Source organism: Corylus avellana, chromosome ca2, assembly GCF_901000735.1.
Source record: "Corylus avellana chromosome ca2, CavTom2PMs-1.0".
Taxonomy (NCBI): domain Eukaryota; kingdom Viridiplantae; phylum Streptophyta; class Magnoliopsida; order Fagales; family Betulaceae; genus Corylus; species Corylus avellana.
This window is the reverse complement of record NC_081542.1, coordinates 8484709-8506989: the sequence shown is the minus strand read 5'-3', so window position 1 is coordinate 8506989 and position 22281 is coordinate 8484709. Positions and strand designations below refer to the sequence as shown.

The following is a 22281-nucleotide window of genomic DNA, read 5'->3' as shown; positions in this document are numbered from 1 at the left end:
GTTATCATCCATGTCGTCGGTTTGTTCTTCCAAAAGAGGTTGATGAAGATCCTTCCCATAAAGAATATCTTCAATCTATACCTTCCAAAACTCAAAATCTTTGCCGTCGAATTTCTCGATTCTCATCTTTCCTTCTTCACTTGCCATCGCTCCCACTTGAACCAACAGCTTTGATACCAGTTGTTAGGAAATTAATCCTATTTTCAAAGACCCGTGAGATGCGAAAATAAGAAGAATGCGGAATAACAAAGACTAGGCAATCCAATCACACACGACACAAAGATTTAAGTGGTTCGGCTTAACAAGCCTACATCCACTAGTGGAGACGACCCGGAGAAAATCCACTATCAAAAGATGGAGTACAAAAATAGTAGAAAGAAAATCACTCAGATCCCAAAGCCCCAATACACCCAAATCTCACTATCACACAAGAGAGATTATTCCTAAAATAGAATACAAAAAACAGATGTACAAACTCTTCTTTTGCTGGAACAGATGGCGGCTGATCTCTATTTTCTTCTCTCACTCTGCAGCATCATTTTTCTTCTAATCACTTGTTTTTGGCTCCTCCAAAAAACCACCAAGAAGAAAACACCCTTGCTGCCCTTGTACCTCCTTCTCTCAAATTCTCTCTTTTTTCTCTTCCCTTTGGTGCTTCATGTTTTTGGCACACACACAAATTCACCTTGTGCTTTGTTCCTTATATAGAAGCTTAACTCTCCTTTTACATGTTGGTCTAAGACTTCTACTATAAGTCAAACAATGAGTCCAATTACACATAGGAGAATGACTCCAAAATAAACTTGGACAAAAGTCCTAAACCCAAAAGGAGTAGAGAACTAGTGGGGCCCACGTGTGATGGGTGGCAAGTCACACCTAACACATGTAACATGTTTTAAGTAGTTTGATATGTTAGACAACTTAAAACACAGAATTAGACCAGTTAGTTATATTTGAAGTGTATTATTGTCTTTTCACTAATTGGATCCCGAATAAGATCTTAATTATTAAAACACGTCATGTTGTGTAAAATAATATTGTTTAATTTTTTTTTTTCTCGATCAGTCCCATTTTGCATTTTTAATTTCATACAAATTAGTGAATTACGGTTTGCATAATAGCATACCTGTTCTCTGAACTCAGCGGGTCGTTCAAGTTAAAACCCACGTGTGCTCAGCGGCCAATCTTAAATTGAAGCCGAAGCATTTTTAAATGAACTCCCAACGGTCATATTCTCAGCCATCAAAGATTCTTCAAATTTTCTTGACCGTTTTCTCCTCCCCTCCCCCAACCTTCCCCTTCTACACTCTCATCAAACTCTCTCTCTCTCTCTCTCTCTCTCTCTCTCTTTTGAAAGAAAGGCAACTTTATAGAAGTCAATAGTGGCTAATTATGGGGTGCTTTCCGGCTTGCTTTGGTACTCCTAAGCGTCAAAAACATCGAAAATTGGCCAATGAAACTACCTCTACAGACCAAGTAAACCCACTACAGAGCTTCAACTTTCGTGGGAATTTTCATTTTTATCAGCTTTAATTATTTCTGATATCTTTTTCGCTTGCTTTTACTGCTTGGAAATTTGTAGAGTCTTGAAGCTAATGAAGCTTTTCAACCTACCGCACTACCAAATCAAGAAGACATTGAAAACCCCGTTAATCCCAGCACAGAATCAGAGTGAGTTTTCTATCTTTACAAGCTCGGATCTTGATTTTTGTTTCCTTTTCTAATTTTTGTTATCTGGGTAGATTTCATTATTATCTCTGCTTTATTTATTCTGGGTTGTTTTTATATATATATATTTTTTAATTTTGAATTTATCTCTATGTTTATCTAAAATTTCAATTCAAATTGCAGTGCTAGAAAGAAAGTTTGCTTTGATCTGAATGTCAAAAACTATGAGGAACCATCAACCAATGAAGTTGCGACTACTTTGTTGGGAAACAATGAGGAGAAAGAGAATGAAAAGCAAGAAGAAACAAGTAAAGAAAGCAAACCCTTTTCGGGTTTGATTGCTTCAAGCATATTATCCTCTCCACCAAAGCACAGATGCCAAAATTGTGCAGATTGTGATTTGGATAATGATGATGATGAGGTTGGAGATGTTCATTCACCGGTTCAAGAAGAATCGTCGGACTCATTGTTTTCTTTGTCCATCGATTCAAGAAAACATGTCGGTGCCACTGAAACCGGCGAAAAGGAGGTTAACAGTCCGATGCCGGAGGTCAAGACAATTGGGTCGAATCCAATTGAAAGGAGTGAGTCTGTTGATTTAGTCTTGAAACCAATCGAAAATCTTACTCCATGGAAGACGGTCCAAGCAAAAAAAACCACTCCTTTAGAGAATCAAGCAAAGGAGAATATTCCGGCAGACACCAGCCTTTCAAGCTGGTTGGTTGAATCCGAGTTCACGCCCAAGTCCAAGAACAGTAGTGATTCCGTCGGGAACTTGCCGGCCGAGAAAGAGAATTCAAGAAGAAATGTTGAAGACAGGGCAATTCTGGGAGCATTGACCGTTACAGAGCTCAAACAGTTCTCTGCCTCAGCGTCTCCAAAATGGTCAAGAAGCCGAAGCCCAGATGAGAAGCTGGTGATAGGTACTGTTGGGAGTTACTGGAGGCATACCGGGCAGACCATGGATTCAGACTCAGGCTCTTCTTGCAGAGAAATGAACAAGACAAGCACCAGAAACAGAGAGGTATTAGAGCAAATTTTAGCTACCACTTTTTCAAAGGGTCTACTTTTCACTCTGTTTTAGATATTCACTTAAAAATATTAATTTCTTTATCCACTATTACCATTCCGAAATTAGATTGATATATCACACCACTATCTATCAATATCCCACCATGCTAAGCATTGTCACTGTTAAAAGAAAAAGAAAATACAATTGTAAATGGGAAATGACACGTGAACATAGTGAAATAATGATGTAGCATGTTACATTACTCTTTTTCGCATTGTTAAACTATAGTGTTCCGCGAAAGCATTGTAGCAGCTAGCAATTTTTGTTTAGCTAAATGGGTAGTTGGATAGAGTTATTCTTTTGCCCATTTTTTTCTACAGGGCTAGCCCAATGAGAATGCTCTTTTAGACTATTAGTGTAGTGACTCATGGTAATGTTCATTTTGAATTCTGGTATTGATAAGTTTTCTTCTTTGGGTTGAGCAGGATGAGAGAGTGAAATGGAATTCTTCTCCATTTGAGGCAAGAATGGAGAGAGCTCTATCTGAAGTGTAGCCTCTTTATGGAGTACATTAGATGGCTTGGTAAAGTGTTGTGCTTTATGCAGTTGTACTCTCAAGTCTCATGGATGTGTTTTGTGCAGGTGCTCTCGTTTATTTTGATGTGCTTATCTGCTGGTTTAAACACCATAAAACACTAATTCAAAGGATCCTTTTATTTACTTTAATTCTAAAAATGTGCACAATGGCTGCAAGCCTGCAAACTTGAAAAGTGTCTACATGATGCCATAACTGTTCATAATCATTAATCTAATACTGCCCCAAGAGATAAAATACAAGAAATATGTATGAAAAGACAGATAAAACCCTTGAAGGAAAAATCTGCAGAGTGAGAAATATGGTATTTTGCTTTTGCTTGTCACGGCTCCACTTGCGCCTCAGCATCTTTGCTTCTTATTTCACCTGATTATTTAATCCTTCTACCATAAGAATGTGATGCTTTTCCTCGTGATGCCCATCAGGTTTTTCTATACATCATGAAAGAGCCTTCTTATATGATCAACAGTTGCAGGCATTAATGTGATCGGGCAACGTTTATACTGTCCAGTTTAACCCCCCCACCACCCAGAAAAACAACAAAAAAAGTGTTAAAAGAGAGAAATCTTTCACCAAAAGAAAATTAGTACAAGAACTGGAACCATTTATGACAATAACAAAACAGTCCACCTAACATTATGCAAAATCAGTTCTTTTCTCTACTATTGATTCCTGAGGTGAATGCTAGAGGTTTGGCCTCAATAAACAACTACTATGGTGAATAGAAGTGTCAGGAAAACTAATCTCAACTTTCACTGCATTACATGGAAACATTGAAGCATTGGGTTCCTTTGAGTTCCAACCCATGTCTTAAAACTGATAATAATGGAATTAGGATTTGTAGGCAGATCATTAACTATGGATGAGAGTATTTGATATTAAAAATTAGTTTGCTGATGAGAACCAAACACATGCTGAGGTTAAAAAATAAAAACTAATTTATTGAATAAAAATGGGAAGATATAAAGATGCTATACAAATGTTTTGGCGCTACTCCATTTATGATTTTTGCAATATAAATGGAGGATAGGGTTATTAACCATATATCTTGAAATGGTTATATAGAAATCCTAGAATTAATGAATCCATTCAGTTGTGTTAACCATGTCCTTTGAGATATATTTCATACCTCAAGCCCTTCAAGAATACTTCACAAAAACTATAAAAATCACTTCTATTTTTCAAGCCAATAGCCAACAAGAGTCTGGAGGCCTCACCTGAGAAACATACTTAAATATGCACGCGTAGCAGAAGACAAACCCTGAAACTGTAACTACGGATGGATTTGCTCGCTTCTGTGAACACAAAGGACAAATTGTTCTGTTGGGTGGCAGTGGAAGACCCTCTTCAGCAGCCTGTTTGTAATGATAGATTGCACTTCATTATTTAAGCAACATAGCAACAAAAGTTGAGCTTCAATTCAATTCTATTGTTTTGTTCCACCCCCTTTTTCTTGTAGATCAATTTGATATGGTATTGGGAACTGTACATGGGTAATACACAGAGAGAGAGAGAGAGAGAGTAGAAGTCAAGACAGACAGGAAATTGCTTCTTCACCTTTGGTGGAGGAGGAGGAGGTGGTGGGGGATACACAGTTGGGGCTGACATTCTCTCCTCTGCAGATTGGTACCACCATTCCATCATCTAAAAGTAATCGCCATCAATAAAGCTTATATTTTTTATTAGGAAAAGAAAACATGAAAATGACAAACAATGCATCAAAAGAAATGAGAATAGGATCATAACTTTCAAACTATAAGAGTAGTTGTCCACTTGCAGATATACAATGAACAAAATAACAAGAAAAGTTTAGTTCCCTGATAACAAACAGAAGAGGTTTAGACTGTTATAAAAAGTGAATTAATGCCTGGAGAGGAATATGATAGAATGTTATGAAGTGTCGCATTGATTTCGAATTCAGAGAAAAATTCCAAAATACAGAGGTAAAATTGTAAAGCCAGTATTATATAACTAACATTCTACAAGGCTGCCAATTTTGTGCAAAAAGAAAGAAGTTTGTAGCAAAAATGAAGCCTACAAACTTCTAAAATGTCCTGACATATAAAATTTGCAGAAGATACTCATACATCCTTTCTTTTACGAATATTCTCTAGATTCATCATCCTTTTACAAATATTCTCTGCCAATTTTGTGTTTAAAGTTTTGACTAACTGTAACAACCTACCTCAGAAACTCCATGGTTATTCCCACTTGACTCTCTTTTCTATCCAATTCTTCTCCTTTTTACAAGTCTCTAATCCTACAATGTCTAGCATAAAAACACATGACAAATTGAAGATGATAACATTGACAACACGACATATCACAATGATTTTTTTTTATTTGATTGAATGTATTAAGAAACTCTGCAATGCTTATAATTTTTTTAAGATTATTATTACTTACTAAAGGACATAACATTGTAGATGGGAAAACCATACTCACTTTAAAAAAGAACACTGCAGCAATTAACCCCGTTTGTGCATAATCAAGTGATGTATACACACAGCTGAGAAGTGCTCCTTGCAATGCCTATATCATAAAATATGTCAAAAAAAGGGAATCAACATTTAAACAGTCGAAGTATAGCATTTGAAGATTCATTATGCATTCAAATATGCTTTAATAGATATTATTGATATTTCCTCCGAGTTAATTTTTAAAGCTCATGAAAATAGCTCTGCTAAATGCTTTCAAATGCATGAGTGCAACAATATTTTACGGGTAACTTGCATTATACTGGGTAGGAATAGGTAAAGCACAATATGCACAACTACAAATGAGAGAACTGTATGTAAAGGAATTACCACATATCCAAATTCATTCAAACATGACAGAAAATAATATAAAGCCTTTCACTTCAATATTATTATCTCCCTGACTGGCACATATAAATGCAACCAATCATTTAATATACTTCCGCATCATAGCACAGGAAACATATTTAATTCCTTATAGACCCTGAAAAGCAGACACACTATCCTTTAAAGGTATATTAACTTCATTTGGCAAAATCTCTTCATCAAGTGGAAGAGATTATTAAATCAATGTTTTTATATGTAATAGGCCAAATTAATAAGTCACTACTTCAACTAATACTTTTTTTTTTTTTTGATAAGTGACTATTTAAATTAGTACTGCACTAAAGTGTTAGTATTTTCAAATATATACGGTAAAAGTAAATAGTATAATTGAAAGCTACTGGAAAAATTAACCAAATCAATTTATACCTTCAGCCATGGTGGACCACGGAGTCTCTCACGTTCACGGCTTCTTATCTTTGAAATTCTAGAAGAAGTATCCATCTACCTTGACATCAAAAAAGTGAATTCGTAAGTACTGAGAAATATATCTGTTAAAAAGAAAGGGGCAAGTGTCCCTATTCTAGAAAGTGGTGAGGTGTCCCTAGGAGTTGTCATGTAGTGAAGTGTCCATTTTCTAACATATTGTATTTATTATATATCAGCCATTTGATACCTATATGTAGCCCAAAGCAATATGCATGACCAAATGGTCAGAAAATAGACTGCTCGTATGAAAATGTAAATGTACTGGCCACTAAAATATTCCTAAAGAAACTCTTGCTAAATCATACCAGTTCTTGCCCTGTAGCTCTACAAACATGAATCCCAAGTGCATGTAGTCCTACAGAATAGAATCCAGTAGCATCCAACAGATATAACAGCTGATAAGAAAATGATGCTCCTGCATTGTACAAACAAAAATAAAAAGCTTAGATGGATGATTTACCACACATTCCCAGAGGAACTGCTAGATACAACTAAAGGACCTAGATCACTTTCAAGCACAGTTGCCCATATCCTCACCCGGAAGGCATAACATCACCTATTAAAAATGTTACAGCACTAATCCTTAGAATATGAAGGGTTTACCAGGTAGCTAAAGGGAAAGTATCACTTAATTATAAATATTTACTGCATCAAATATTTGTTTGTTGCCTATACAGGGGACAATTAGCTCACTTTGGATTGAGTGACAGAGTCTATGCATTAAAGAACAAGAATGCGAACTTGCCAACTAAAAATAAAAACATAGGTCACATGCCAACAGTGACACACCTGAAAGATATTTTCAGAAATGACAGGCAAAAGCGAGAATATGACACCTAAAGATGTGCATAATTAAGTCATGAAATCATAATAGCATAGACTTCAGTACCCCTATTTAACACAAACAACTTATGTCAAATTAAGGAATATTACAAATAAAGATTCAGAAAGAGAATTTAATCTAGGGTTAAACACAAAATTAGTCCTTGTGCTTTTGGTGTGTATCAAATTAATCCTTGGATTTTCAAAAGTGATAAAATTAGTCCTTAAGCTTTCTGATGTTATACAATTAATCCTTCCATCTACTTCTGTTAGTTGGCCATTTATGACGTGTAAAAAAAAATCAAGTGGTCCAATCCTATTTTGCCATGTGTATCCTCTCCACATGATCATTGCCAAATCAACAAACACTGCCATATCACTTTTCCATCTCATTCTTGGCGACACCTCAGCCCTACCATGTCACAAAAAAAAAGAAAAAACCCGCACATCTCTTTCACTCTTAATCCATAGTGCTGCCCTGCGCTTCTGGAGGAAGACAAAGGTCGCTGCACAAATGATCGACAGAAGAGCACTCACAAAGCATCAAATAGCTGTCTGTGTTTTCATCTCTTGGTGAAAAACCCAATTTCCCTTAACAAATATTCGTACAAGCAACAAGAGGAAAATGGATTTCATAGGTCATTGGCAAGGATTCCCCATCATAACTCTTGGGTGGGCTCTGCTCTTTAATTAAGTTTATCTCAGAGATTCTGACCTGCTCGGATGAGTATACAACCAAAGCTTCTTGGCTAGACCCTAAGAGCTGTATTTGTCCCAGTAGTGCCATTCTGAAATGAACAGGATGTTTTCAATATAGGCTTTCTCACGTCACTGTGTTGTCCATGGCATCCATTGTTTGTGCAGCGGCCTTTTTCTTCCTCCAGAAGCGCAGGGCGGCGCTATGGATTAAGAGTGAAAGAGATATGCGATTTTTTTTTATTTTTTTTTTGGTGACATTGTGGGCTGAGGTGTAGCCAAGAATGAGATAAAAAGTGATTTGGCAATGATCATGTGGAGAGGATACACGTGGCAAAATAGGATTGGACCACTTGATTTTTTTTACACGTCATAAACAGCCAACTAACGGAAGTAGATGGAAAAATTAATTTTATACCATCAGAAAGCTTAAGGACTAATTTTATCACTTTTGAAAATCCAAGGATTAATTTGATACACATTAAAAGCAAAAGGACTAATTTCGTGTTTAACCCTTTAATCTAAGCAACAGCGTTACCCCCCATATACACACAAAATTTATTCTTGTAAAGTACAAATATGTAGAATGGAAGTAGGTGGGAGATACCCAACCCAGATGGAAAATAGAATGTAGAAATAGGTGATCGCAATTGAAACTCATCAAGTGATCTTTGCAATTCTATAAAGGAACCCACATGGCTCAACCCTATCCTTGGCCTCAGGGAGCGACTAGCAGCACAGAATGTTAATTAATCAAATCACATAAGGAGCTTTCCTTTGTTAGAAAATCCACAGGCAACATAAAAGGGCTATAAACTGTATTTAGTTGCATAATCGAAAGTCAGCATAATACCCTCCCCAACACCCCCCCGCCCCCCAAAAAAAAAGAAGAGAGAGAGAGAGAGAGAGAAAACAGGCAAACAGAATTGCTTTGCAGAGCAGATAAAGACCAGAACTAAATTGAAACAGTTGCATACCTTCACTACTAGCATGTAACCATGGATAGCAAGCACCAATAATTTTGTGAATCCTCTTTGTCAAACGTGTCCTAAGTGATGCTTCTGTATCCAAGTTTCCTCTTGAAACAAGAGAATCCTCCCTTCCATCAATATAGTCAGTATCATCAAATCTTTCATCATCATGTCCCCATAAACTTGCTTGAAGCCTGGCTTCCCTTTCTTTATTATAGATTGAATACAACTTCGACTTTAAATATGGCAATACCACCTGAACATACATATTCATGTCAAAGTTCGATATGTCTTCATCTAGCTAGAGCTTTAAGAGAGAAGAAATGGATATAGCACAAGAAACCGTGTATGACATACATATTTTAACAGTTCACCAAAACTATGTTTTACCTATGCCTTTTCTTTTTCATTTCTTTTTTCTTTTTCTTTTCTTTTCTTTTCACGAAAGTGAAAACATAACATTGTTGATTGGGGATATCTTCTTCAGACATGAACTCAAGTACAAAAAGAAAATAAAGAAATTAGCAAACATAATTTCATTGAAGGCAATAGAATTCTGAGACACAAAAAAGGACTTTAGATTGTTTTATATAATCAGCAAGGACATGCGTGGTTGAGAAGGAACATAATGAGACATCTTAACATGATCAAGATGGTCACAAAATTCTAGTTATTCAAAGGGGAGGGGTAGGCGAGTTGTGGTTTTTTTTTAAAATAAGTAAAGTTGTATATATCAAAAAGCGTAGAAGGGTGTAACCCTAATACATAGGAAGCATACAAGAGGACGCCTAAGAAGAAAAATAAAAGAGAACAAGAAAATCAGAAAAATTAATTACTAAGGGAGCTAAATAAGCAGCTATCCAAGTAAAGAGGGAAAAAAATGAGTTTGCTATTTTGTATGGGCTTCTTAGGTAACTAACATAAATTCATCTATGCTTACTGATTCATTAAAGGGTTAAATTTAGCCAACCTTAGTCCAGTCTCCGTGCTCCCTTAGTAAGAAAGAAGCTTGTAGGAAATGACAACACAATTCAAAATCTAATACAAATATTATCATTTTACCAAGACATGCATATCAACCGACATACATATGTACACACATGTTCACTGCCAATGGTGAAAGGCTGAACATATAGGAGCCAGGCCCAGTATACACACATATATGTATAAGTACATAAATAGTAAAACATGCACTTAAACATATACTCAAACCTATGTAAGTGCTGGTGATGTGCATGTAAAAGTGTGCAAGTTGATTGAAGACCAGAGGCTGGAGTAAAATCTTCAACATACTAGTTTATCTAAACCATGAGAGGTATATATTGGATGTAAAAGTGTGCAAGTTGTTGAACAATGACTGCACCAAGGATTGAAGTCGAAAAGGGTACAACTTCAAATATATCAGTTCATCAACTATATCAAAAAGGGTATTTCTTTTTTGGCAAAGTAATTAGAGAAGGAGAGGAGTGGAGGAAGCTTATTTCAGGCTGAGCTTTGGGCTTATGCTGATGAGCTTCATCTGCTCCTCTCCTTCTTTAATTAATTACATAGCACTTATTAACTACTAACTCAGACCACAGAAAACAACGACAACCAACCAAGCTACAAGTGCTTATAACTGTTCACTGCACAGTTAACTCAGCCATTAATCGTTGCAGCATGAAAAGTAATGTTTATTGGAGGCTAAGATTAATAAAGAAGAGGCAGATAGATAAAAGAAGCAGATGATTATACCAGAAATACAACTGAAAGAACTTTTTGGCGCTTTCTTAGCCCAGAGTGATGAATCTCATCAGCAGAGTTCAATTGAGCATCATCTTTCTTTACTTTTATATTCACAGCTCTCCTTCGTAAGCCATATAGAGATTCAGAAAAAGATGCATCTGAAGATGATTAAGGAAACCAAAAAAAAATTATTACAATGAGTCTCATGTAATGATCTAAAGAGGGCCAACTCTACTGCAATTAACCAACATGACACTGCAGTATAAGAAACATATTACTTGAGATTCAAAATGATAAAGTGACCAATTAGTATAAGATGGATTTTGGAACCAAAAGTTGGAACATTTATGCTAAATTTGACTTGCTAGCATCATCGACAATCTCACATGTACATGGAATCACCATCAGTAGTACTTATTTTTTCCCTTTGAGCTTTTACATACTCTTATTTTTACAGAAACACCCCTTGCTCCATCTTGCTTCACTAGATTTGAGGGCCACTGCTGAATAAAAGCAGCATTAATATTCATTAAAACTCCAAACACACAGAGACCATCAACTCAATCTTCAACTTCATAGTTCATTTGTATCGCATTCTTACAATATATGCATCCACCATGCATTATGTACATAAATTTATCCCAAACAGTTCCCTTAGAGCCCCAGCACCATCCTCTTTCAGCTTCTCCTCACAGAGGCCATTAGGTGTTTGAAGCATCCAAGGGACAAATTCAAATAGCTAATGGATGCTCATAGGGTAACATGTAGAAAACCAAATCCACTACAATCACATTGATCACGATGCTCTAGCATGTATAATATAATTCAAATAGTATGCAATTTCCAAATAAAATGTCCATTAAAAATATCCAAATAGTTTTTTTAATGATAAGTATTCAAAATATCATAAAAAGCGTAAGAGGCCCTCAGGTATATAGGAAGTATACAAGAGAAGACACCTAGCTAACTAGAAGGAGAAAAAAAAAGCACACAAAAATCATAATAACTAAGCAACAAGGGAGAAATAAATGCAGTTGTCCAAGGAAAAAGAATATGGAAGAAAAAGGACTCAAGCTCCTCCAACGTTCTGTCGCGGTCCTCAAAATTTATATCATTCATTTCCTTCCACGCACCACAAGAGGCAAAGAGGCACCATCTTTCACAACAACATTCTAAGTTCGACCAACAATCCACCAACAAGCAACTAAGTCGACTACTCAGCTAAGCATAACCCAAGACAGCCCGAAACGCCTTAAAATAATATTCCATAAGGCGCAAACAACCTCACAATGGAGAAGAAGATAGTCAACAGGGTCCCCCAATTCCTCTTACACATACATCTGTCAAATAGTTGCTACTTAAAGATGTATAACTTTTGATTTCATCTCCATATGATCTCGATTAGCATCACCACCTTCATAAACTCATCAGCTTTATCTAGCTCTCTTTTCTTATCAAGCCTCTTAATCTCATAAATAGTGACCACTCTTTTTTTTTTCTTTTTTAATTCGTAAATTACACAAACACCCAGTAGGTCTTGAATCCACAACTATATCTTCTACTCCAATCTTAAGGGCAAAAGATGTGCCACTTGAACTAGAGCTCATTGGTCAGTCACCTCCTTTTTGGAGAGGGGAAAAAAGGATAAATTTGGCAACATCTATGCCCTTAGTACAAATTGTATTACAAATTATAACATGGTAGATGATTGAACAAGAAAAAGTATGCTGACAAATACAGAAGGTTCAAGCGCCCAAAAAAAAAAAAAAAACAGAAAAAAGAAAAAAGTGGAGGAATACAAAGAAAGAAACCTGTTGTTCGTAAACTATGAGTTTCAAGAACCAGCATCAGCAAAGCAAAGAATTCATCTTCATAGTCTAACACCCTGTGGAGGAAGGGTCTTCTTAAAGCCAGTACCTGTGGAACAACGCACAACCCTGAACATACAAGTTTGTGAAGTAAACAATAAGCGATTAATAGTGAGTTGGACATTTGAGACTGGAGAGGCTTGAGAGGTGCAGTAAAAACCATTACGGCTATTTGTTGCTCAGTAACTGCAGATAACTTGAGTTATCAACTCTCAAATTGTGCAACAAGCAAGTGTAGAAGCAAGCAACGTTTAATAGCACAAGTTTCTTTGAATTATTAATAGAATCATATTAAAAGAACAAAAGATGAAACCCAGAGCAAACAAAGAAGCATAGCATACACATTTAAATTCCTTATAGACATCCTGCACTGCACGGCTGCACATAAAGTTTTGAATTTCCTTAAGCAGCGCAAAAGATTTGAAGGGTCTTCCCTAATTCCCACAGATTATCCAGAATGTTTTTATCAACAGTGTTTAAGATGTCTCAGCGGCAGCCTCAAACACTAAGTAAAGAGTGTCCCTCAACGACATTATCGTGCCAATTTCATAGAAAAAAGCTACAGTGCTACACCACCACGTTACTGAGAAGATTTATAGAGATACATCAATCACAAAAATGATCAAAATGAATACGTTTTCCACACTAAATAACAAATATTGGAGGTCACGAATACGTTTCCAATGCTAAAAAACTACTTTCTGGGTCGTCAAGCTATCAAATTGACAACCTAAGAAATAAGATAACTAGCATTTGAGAAGTACTTTCAGCTGGGTTTGAAAGCAAAGTATGCGGTGAAGTTGTCCAGGAAGAAAGAAAACAAAACAAAAAAAAAAACATTTTTATATCATGAAACTTTAGTGGGTATCAAAAACTTCGAATCCCCAATGAAACCAAAGAAATTTAAAGATTAAAACCGCATACGCCGATAGAGTAGGTGAGAGCGCCGCGGAGGCTGGCGGGGAGCTGCTGAGCCGCCGCCATCTCGAAGAAAGTAGGCCGAGTCCCTTGCCCTCCTACCTGGAACAACATCTCTCTCTCTCTCTCTCTCTGTGTGCCTGATGCTTGGTTTTCTCTTTCGGTTTTGGTCACTCCGCTCAACTGGATGAGTTTTTTCGCAAAACGAGGCAGTGCCCAAATGGTTGGGCACTACAGTTTTAACCGCAATTTATTTATATATAAAATGCCTCGTGATAAATAAATAATCAAATAGTATTATTTTAATGATAAAAAAAAAAAGAAAACGTTAAAAGTAATAAAATTTGACAGATAAATCTAAGTATTTGATAGTTTATTTGATAAATGTCACGTGAACTGTTGTATTAGTTTATAATCAACTTGTAATAAAGATCGTAAGCCCCAACATAATGGTGACAGTTTATGTTCACCTATCATGTTTAGACTATATTGAAGCATATGTATAAAATTATATAGATTAATTATAATTCGATCTATTTAATTAAACGAGTTAGAGCTCTCAACCTTAAATTGTTAATTTCGCATTAAAAATTGACAACCCTTATACAGGTCAAGTCAATACATGAGTATAAATTATATAAGTCAATCATAACTCAACCCATTTAATAAAACGGGTCAAACTCCTTAGACATAATCTACTAATTTTGTGTTGAATTTGTATCAAGCTCGAGAGTCATATAAAAAATTGTTAGTCATACCCTGACAACCTTCCAAGCATTTTTTTCCATTTGTAATTTCTTTAACATTTTATATATTTTTATTATTTGAGCAAAGGAAAAAGGGTTAACCATTTCTATGATAAAACAATGCAATTGTTGTCTTTAAATGGATTGTTGTTAGTTGTACGTGCCTACGTGGGGTTTGTAAAATTAAAAAGCTCTAATTATTCAATTGATGAATAGAAAATAAGAAATCTCATATAGAACCGTTATACACGTCATTATAAGAAGATGATGAATGACATAAATAATAGATAGGGGAATTCCAAGATGATGTTATGAAAAAAAAAATTAAAATTAAAAGATATAATAAAAATAATGGAGAGAGGTAAAGAACGACAAGAACAAAAACATAGTAATTATACAAAATATGATAATATTGTTTTTTATGCTTCATTTTTTCAATGTAGGTATAAATACTAAAATACACATGTAATACTATTATAATAAATTATTTACGTTTTAAGGTAGTTTTACAATCCATTATACCCAAAAAAGAAAAATAGAAGCCGAGATAAAGTGTGCACTCCGTAGAAGTAATGCATGATATGAACATTATATACACAAGCAATGCTATAAGGACTAAAATCTTTCTTAAGTTCTTCCAAGTGCAATGTGACTTTTAAAGTCATCATTGAATTTGCGATGATCATTATGAAATTTTGATTTATTAGTGATTTTAAAAAACACATCACATTCAAGAGAACCAAGGAGACGCTCCTCCTTATAACATTATTCCATATGCACACTTACCTTCTTGAGACAGGCAGAAATTGACATAACAATTATCAGGGTTAGGTAAAAGGATGCAACACCGCATTATACTCCTAAAAGTGCCTGTAAATGACCAACCCACAGGCATATATACAATTTTTTTTTGGGGGGGGGATAAATATATATACAGCTAATCCATCTTTTGGAAGTGCCATTTTCCAACGCCTTTAGCCCCTAACCAAGGATATAAAACAGGATTCCAGAAGGCTAGATCATCAAAACTCCACCTAAATGAAGAAAACATGTGATTTACATCTAGAATAATGCCTTAAGCTCCAAAAATATCTCCTGGTTTCTAATGGCATATTTCATCCTACTGCACATATAAACCCTCTATCAAGGCCTACCCTGTCATCCAGTGGGGAAGCAAAATGCCATGGTATAAAATAAGATTTCAATCAGTTGCAGATTTAGTTGATGATGTTGCAGTTTGGTCTGCTCTTGCTCGTTTTGTCGGTGGAGCATTAGAGACACTGTCACCTGGTCCCCGATCCTCAGTGCTTCTGGCTTCATGTGCCTTCTGTTGCATAATCATGTCCCAGGAACCGTCTCCAGCTATGGTGTTGGCATTACTAGTTCCAGGTCTGGTCTTATCTTGAGCCGGTTTCGAGGTTACTGATTTGTCATCAGCAGGGGATGGAAGCACCACATTTGATGGTGGAGCAGAAGGATCATCTGGGTTAGATGCGGCGGCCTTCATCCTGTCATCTTCCATCTTTCTCTGTTGCTCAAACATAACCTGAAGATACTGCCCTTGTTCTTCAATTTGCAATTGCAACTTTCTTTGAATCTGTGGGAACATAGCAACTACATATCAGAACATATAAAAATATAAAAATTACTACAACCAAGGCCAAACAAGAATTTAAAATGAAAAAATAAAATAACGATTGAATGTAGTTGTTAGAAAATCATATGGTAACATAATCGAAAGATTAACACAAAAAATAAATGCAATAAGACATGAGAAGGGTGTAACTGATACCCTCCTCTACAAGAAATAATATATTGGTGAATTGAATTAGCAACTGAATTTGACTTCATAGTATAAACCATCATAATTCAACTTTTGCAAAGAATCAAACTAAAAATACACTTCTGAAACCAGCATTCTCAGCCAAGTGGAAAAAAGAGAGTAACGATCTCAAGGCAGGAAAAAGCTCAGCAGACCATTGAGAATACAAAGAGTTTTTTATATGGACTATGAATGCTTGACAGTGTGAATATCCAAAGAGGATCTTCAACACCAGATTTCAATCGTATTAGGAAGAAAATATATCGACACTTCGCATAGGATTATAGCATGACTCTTTTTCAGATAAACTAAAGTAAGAGAAAGTGAAGTTCTGCTATCAATTGCCTACCTCCAGTTGTTCATGAAGCCGCTTCTGAAGTTCCATCTGCAACCGCAATGCTTCAGTGATTCCCATACTCCTGTGATCAAAATCAAAAGTACAAAGTGCGATTTCAGCCTAAATTCAGCATGACAGCACACAAACAAACCAAATAAAACATTTCTAGGAAGCTTTTGGAGAGCTACAACTGCATAATGGATCCAATTTCTAAAGAGCCTCATCTGGAAAGTGAGGCATTCCTGTTGAACTAAAAAAAGAACGTGTCACTTGTAAGTTGTAACCCAAAATAATTTAGGAAAAAGTCAACATAACACCCCAAACCCACTTCTTTCTTCTCTCTCAAACTACCTGATTATATCTTTCCCAAACTTTCAATTGGGACAGTGTCCCCCATAAACTACAAAAAAATTGACAACGTCCCCTCAAAGCCGAAAAAAAAAAAACATTGACCTTAAATTTTTTTCAATAAGAAAAAATACTCCAATAAATTTTTTTTAATACAGTCTGATGATCACCTCATATTGAAAAAAGAAAAAAATAATAATTATCTTTCTTTAAGAAAAAAATGAAATTTTTTTAAATTTTCACATCCTTTTTTTATTTTTTTTAAAAAATAAAATTAGTTTTAAGTGTTTTTTTTTACTTAAAAAAAAAAAAAAAAGTTTTAGTTTTAGTGACATAATTTAATTAATTAATATACCACAAATAGGAAAGCAACAAACTATACATTCCAAAAAAACAAATTAGAAGTACACATAGACAATAGTATGAATACAATCCGGAATTCTAGGTACAATCAACAACTTACGCTTTTAGGTCTACAGATTTCACTTCTTCAATAGGAGTTGATTTTTTCTCAGAAGTTCCTGGAAAGAAAAGAAAAAGAACAGTTTCAACTAATCATCTTACAGCAGTCTGTTTTTATGTATTGAGAACCCTGGAAAGAAAAATAAGATGATCAAAATAAATGGTGCATTGTATTCTTCCACACCATCCTATAACTCAACAAGATAGGAAGGGAGCATGACATAAGCAAAGGCATACATCGGCTACTTAGTTCTGCCAAGGGGGTAAAATGTCTTGCACCACAAATTTTGAATAAAGATTTAGAAAGTTAGCAAGCCTTTGGAGGTTAAACATGCCTTAGACATGCAAAGATTAGAAATGAGGCGACTATAATTACCTTCTGATGACTCTGGTTTGTCTCTGGCTGTTCTATATTTCTGACAAAAGAAAAAATAAAATCCAGCTGATTCAAGGCAGTAAAGAACTCGCTTCTACAAGGGAAAAGATATAAAATAAGGTAAAATTTTTAAGTGCACCTGCAGGTGGCTTTTCACGTGATAGATGGTCAGGCTTTCAACATTCATGAGATTTTTGACACCCTTTGGAGTAGCTCCTGTATATTAACATCAAAAAGAAACCCAATGATTCAGTCAAGCCCTAATCGAAACCTCATGATTTCTCAGGCCCTACTGGAATAAAATTTCGAACATGAAAAATGAGGTTACGCACGTTCACTACCACCAAGCTGATTGACAGCTTCCACGAAGGCCTCATGCAGTTCGGGTGTCCAACGCATCCGTGACTTTGCAGGGGGTGGATTGGACAATGTATTAGTGACACCATGAAATTCTCCAGATGGTACAGGCTGCTGCTGATGGATCTGCAGTTGCTGCATCAAGATATCAGAAGATGGTTAATGCAACAGATCCTTTGTTAATTTTCTAGAGTAAATGAGAGAAACCAGAAAAAAAAAAATGAAAATACATGACAATAAAAAGTTTCTTTCTAATGACATGTTAAACAAGAAAAAAAAAAAGAAAAAGATAACACTTACCATGTTTCATATTTTTGGGCTCAATGTGATCGAAACAATATGCAGAAATATTCAAAGGGTGTACCATATTTTTATTCATATATTTTACACTTGTCAAATTTTAATAAGCTTTTATGCACATGCCAGTGACTACCAATTCCTTTGAGCATCTAGTAACAAAAGCTGCTGATAAGAAACAGAGTCTCAAATAGTCTAAGAAACACTAAAAGATATTAAATATAAAATATCAAGTCACTAAGCAAAGAAGAAATGAAAAGATACACATGATTTCAAAGTTTCAGATCCAATTGATATAAGTGGATCATCTGCTAATGTACAAGGCACTTCATAGGGATCAGACAGCAAGGAGAATTCAAGAATAAATTTGCTCCACATGCACCAAGTAATTTAACGTGTTAGCCTGACATCAAGGCAAGTATGTACAACTATCAGATTGACTTGAGGAACAAACCTTTGGCTCAGGATCTGCTACATTAACATTGGGAAGCTCATTCCAATCTGGATCCATCTCAGAGATTAATCCATCAACCCACTGCCAATCATTTCTCCTAGCGTGGTCCTCAGATGTTATGACACCAGTACCGCTTTCCACCTGACCATTCTGAACAGGGGCATTTTGAGGAAAATTGAGGAAATCCTCAAGTGAATCTGTAGGCCAGGAAATATCCTGATTTCCACCATGGTGATTAATCAATGCTCCCTCAGCTGACGACTGGGAAATGAATGGAGAATTTTGGGAATTCCGTCCATGTGGTGAAACTGGAGAAAAATGAACATCATTGGAAAATCCAGGAGGGAAAGTAAATAAGTGCCCATCAATACTGCTGTTCGAAACTAATGCAGGAGCCCGTGCGGGAATGGAATTAGTCATCGGTTCCCTTTCTGAGGTAACCTGAAAAGAATCTGCTGGATAAATGGTATACTTGTCTTCAACAAGGGGGGGGAGAACTGGAAAAGATGAAGACATAGATCCAGACGCCCCCAAGCTACTGAGCTGCTTTGCACCTGATCTCTGAACAGATAAAGCAGGGTGCATGTTCATCATTGTTGATGCTTTGAGAGTGCCAACCACTGTCAGATACTCAACCCTGACTATAAACTTACTATTTGCTGCCAAAAAAATTGGAATGACAAGCCCAGTAATATAGCTTCTTAATCCATTTCTTGCTACCACTCCAGGGCACTTCTAGTGTCTGTGAGAAGAAAATGATGCAGAAAACCATCAACAAAAGTATAACACCACACAATCAAAATGGCCCAACGCTGAGAAGAGCTTGATAGAGGAAAATATTTATCACACTTCAAGAAATAACATGTCGCGTCATACACAAGGCTTCACAATTCAAAGAATTTAAATCTTTTAACAATCCATTTATAAAGCTAGGAAATGGGTGAAAAGGTAACTTTGAGCAAAAAAAATTTCAAATATTCAGAGCTCCTATGAAATCAGACTCAAAATTTCAAACGACATGCATAAAATATCTGAAAGTGATAATTATCGATTACTTATAAAAAAAATATCTGAAAATTCAAAATGAGTCTTAATGACATTTTAATTACATAAATAAGTTAAGAAAAAAAATAAATAAATAAAAGAAGCAAAAATTAACTTTCAACTAAGAATCAACCAGTGAGCTTTTTGAATTTTTGAAAATTCAAAATGAGCTTTATGAAGCGAAGGTAAGTAGTTTGAATTACCCATCATCTCTTGTGTGGACACGTAAAAAAAATATAGCATAAAAAACTTATTGCTTTTTGGGTTCTGCGGTTTTACTCCAAATTTAAATATTTTTCTGAAAACCAAGAATCAGTTGCTTAACACCTGAAGTAGTTCATCGACTCATCATCAAAAGCTCGATTTTGTATCTAGCACTATAAAAGACAAGGAGACATCGAGTACTAGCTGAAACCCATATTGTAATCCAACCATTAAAAACCTTAAAACATGATCATGACGTCTCCCCATCCAAACCACAATCCCACTAAGACAGGACCCGGACCAATCAAACCCAAAACACCCAATCAACGAAGTCTCGCTTAAGGCAACAAAAATACATCAAAAACAAAAACAAAAACCAAAGCACACAGCAAAATTTAGATATACAACAACAAATATTATGAAACTCATATGTCAAAATCCAAGGCAACTCGTTTCAGAAAAAGAACCCCACAAAGAAAAAACTTTTTAGATAAAATTCCCCCCCAAAAAAAAATGAATTGGGTATTGCAGATTATACACAAGATAATCATAAACATACATAGAAAACTAAAAAACTCGAAGTGGGTATCGAGGAATCTAAGGAGAAATGATAAAAATTCAATATTGAAACTTACAATCTCGGAATTGGACCGAAACTCACTGCTCAGAGGCGGCTGGAGTCGAAACGAACGCAAAGAAAGGATAGAGAATAGCAGCCAACAGCGAAAGATTCTGGTACTGCACGGATATGAGATAGAGATAATGGGCTTTTGCTAGTCTCCTTGACTTCAACAATCTCTCTCTTCTGTCTCTCTCTCTCTCTCCCAAACAAGGAGAAACGTACTCGAGTTGAGTTGGCTTTAGTTGCTTCTCCAATCTATGATTGATAAGCAAGGGAGATGATATGCTGCATCTGATACACTTGCCTTTGATTGTGGACCGCTGATTCGGTTGGCTGCTATTCGTTGGCTTTGATGAGTCATCGATGATGTTGACTTATAAAACAAGTGTTTTAAATTGGTGGGATTGTTGGCTTTATTAGTTTTCCAAAGGTTCATACAATGCTTGGTGGTGGGGTCCATGCCAACTAGGCTAAACCCTAAAAACCTTTTTGTCTTGTTGTGTACGTTTTATGTTTACAAAGTCCACTTGGGTGTTTCTCGGCTTAATCCCATTACTTCGGTCAAATTCTTGTTGCTTCTTCCAATGGAGAAAAAGGACAGAAATTTCTTATCCATTCGATGGAAGAAAATTTCTTAGGTTCAATCTATAAAAAGCTGTCGTGTATGTTTTGATTATGTAACCAGCACATAATTTTTTAATTATATTAAATAGTTTTGAAGCTACTATAGAAGTTTCAACTTTAGTTCCACGAAGTAATCAGTTGATGATCCCTTTTTTTTTTTCACTACAAAATTTCTCTCTATCCCTCGTAAAGAAGATCCCATTTATTTCTAGTTTAACAGAAGTTATTAAAATCACAATTTCAAATAAAAGAACTATTTGTTACAATATCATTTATCCTAAAAACTTAAGCTAATAGAAATATATTTGAACTCAAATACTATGTTAAATCATTACTTATCTAAAAAACTCAAGCTAATAGGAATGAATAAATTTAATCATTTAAATTATACTATAATACCTTTTAAGTAACTAGTAATGTTATATATCACTTTCATCCCTCCAAAGTCTATTTGACCGGAGTGGTTCCCCATAACATTTAGTGCATCGAAATTGAGTTTTTGGTTGAGAGGACTAGGGCTGGCTAAAGTAGGCGGTCGCCTAGGGCCCCCTATTAAATAAGGCCGCCAACTAATAATTATACAATAAATATTTCTTTTAAAATTTGTTTTTAAGCCTTTAATATGGTAAAAACATAATAAATAGTATCTAATTAAGGCCCCGATTAATAATTGTAAAGTAGAGATTCTTTCTAAAAAAATATTTTAAGGCTCTAATATGGTAAAACATTAATAATTAATAGTGTCTAATTAAGGCCTCAATTAATAATTGTACAACAAAGGTTTTTTTCTAAAAAAATATTTAAGGTTCTAATATGGTAAAAGTTAATAAATAGTATCTAATTAAGGCCAATAATTATGGTAATAGTAATTATGGATTGAAATTCATTATTCATATTCGTGGAAAGTTTCAAAATCCATAAATATTTAAAAATGTTTATAGACACTCGGCAATATTTTAAATGGGTTGGAGGATATTTCTTTTAGATTGGTTTGAAGGAAATTTATGTCCTATATTATATGGT

General features: G+C 35.4%; 3 protein-coding genes across 6 annotated transcripts; 1 reads left to right on the top strand and 2 right to left on the bottom strand.

Moving 5' to 3' along the window:
- The first annotated feature begins 1265 nt into the window (after positions 1 to 1265).
- Positions 1266 to 3282, top strand: LOC132170878 (uncharacterized). The gene is made up of 4 exons (XM_059582018.1): positions 1266 to 1476; positions 1583 to 1671; positions 1852 to 2692; positions 3166 to 3282. The coding sequence occupies exons 1-4, from the start codon at positions 1393 to 1395 to the stop codon at positions 3232 to 3234; spliced, it is 1083 nt and encodes a 360-aa protein (XP_059438001.1). The 5' UTR covers positions 1266 to 1392; the 3' UTR covers positions 3235 to 3282.
- A 94-nt stretch (positions 3283 to 3376) lies between these two features.
- On the bottom strand, positions 3377 to 13781 carry LOC132170877 (peroxisome biogenesis protein 12). Of its 3 annotated transcripts, XM_059582016.1 has the most exons (10): positions 13572 to 13781; positions 12591 to 12696; positions 10789 to 10937; positions 9061 to 9310; positions 6871 to 6980; positions 6506 to 6580; positions 5721 to 5807; positions 4833 to 4919; positions 4493 to 4630; positions 3377 to 3778 (listed from the first exon to the last, which is right to left on the bottom strand). In XM_059582016.1, the coding sequence occupies exons 1-10, from the start codon at positions 13677 to 13679 to the stop codon at positions 3707 to 3709; spliced, it is 1182 nt and encodes a 393-aa protein (XP_059437999.1). In that variant the 5' UTR covers positions 13680 to 13781; the 3' UTR covers positions 3377 to 3706. The 3 variants fall into 3 exon arrangements, with proteins under 3 accessions (XP_059437999.1, XP_059437998.1, XP_059438000.1); XM_059582015.1 differs by lacking the exon at positions 13572 to 13781 and having other exon boundaries at positions 12591 to 13465; XM_059582017.1 differs by lacking the exons at positions 3377 to 3778; positions 4493 to 4630; positions 4833 to 4919; positions 13572 to 13781 and adding an exon at positions 4937 to 5092 and having other exon boundaries at positions 12591 to 13493.
- A 1407-nt stretch (positions 13782 to 15188) lies between these two features.
- LOC132171645 (protein PHR1-LIKE 1) lies at positions 15189 to 20851 on the bottom strand. Of its 2 annotated transcripts, XM_059583020.1 has the most exons (9): positions 20648 to 20850; positions 19418 to 19506; positions 18765 to 19325; positions 17989 to 18148; positions 17796 to 17872; positions 17657 to 17696; positions 17282 to 17339; positions 16483 to 16552; positions 15189 to 15908 (listed from the first exon to the last, which is right to left on the bottom strand). In XM_059583020.1, the coding sequence occupies exons 3-9, from the start codon at positions 19278 to 19280 to the stop codon at positions 15513 to 15515; spliced, it is 1317 nt and encodes a 438-aa protein (XP_059439003.1). In that variant the 5' UTR covers positions 19281 to 19325; positions 19418 to 19506; positions 20648 to 20850; the 3' UTR covers positions 15189 to 15512. The 2 variants fall into 2 exon arrangements, with proteins under 2 accessions (XP_059439003.1, XP_059439002.1); XM_059583019.1 differs by having other exon boundaries at positions 18765 to 19506; positions 20648 to 20851.
- Positions 20852 to 22281: the final 1430 nt, after the last annotated feature.

Bases quoted from the DNA above. Each gene is read 5' to 3' on its own strand.
- LOC132170877 (XM_059582015.1), bottom strand. From the start codon at position 12,810: ATGGTTTTTACTGCACCTCTCAAGCCTCTCCAGTCTCAAATGTCCAAC. The intron at 9,311-10,788 runs GTATAATCATCT...ATGTATGTTCAG, and splicing joins TTCTTTCAGTTGTATTTCTG to GTGGTATTGCCATATTTAAA. The intron at 6,981-9,060 runs GTATGCAACTGT...TGTACAATGCAG, and splicing joins GTTACATGCTAGTAGTGAAG to GAGCATCATTTTCTTATCAG.
- LOC132171645 (XM_059583019.1), bottom strand. From the start codon at position 19,358: ATGATGAACATGCACCCTGCTTTATCTGTTCAGAGATCAGGTGCAAAG. The intron at 17,873-17,988 runs GTGCGTAACCTC...GTTAATATACAG, and splicing joins TCAGCTTGGTGGTAGTGAAC to GAGCTACTCCAAAGGGTGTC. The intron at 15,909-16,482 runs GTAGGCAATTGA...ATGTTCCCACAG, and splicing joins GGCTTCATGAACAACTGGAG to ATTCAAAGAAAGTTGCAATT.
- LOC132170878 (XM_059582018.1), top strand. From the start codon at position 1,393: ATGGGGTGCTTTCCGGCTTGCTTTGGTACTCCTAAGCGTCAAAAACAT. The intron at 1,477-1,582 runs GTAAACCCACTA...GGAAATTTGTAG, and splicing joins AAACTACCTCTACAGACCAA to AGTCTTGAAGCTAATGAAGC. The intron at 1,672-1,851 runs GTGAGTTTTCTA...TTCAAATTGCAG, and splicing joins AATCCCAGCACAGAATCAGA to TGCTAGAAAGAAAGTTTGCT.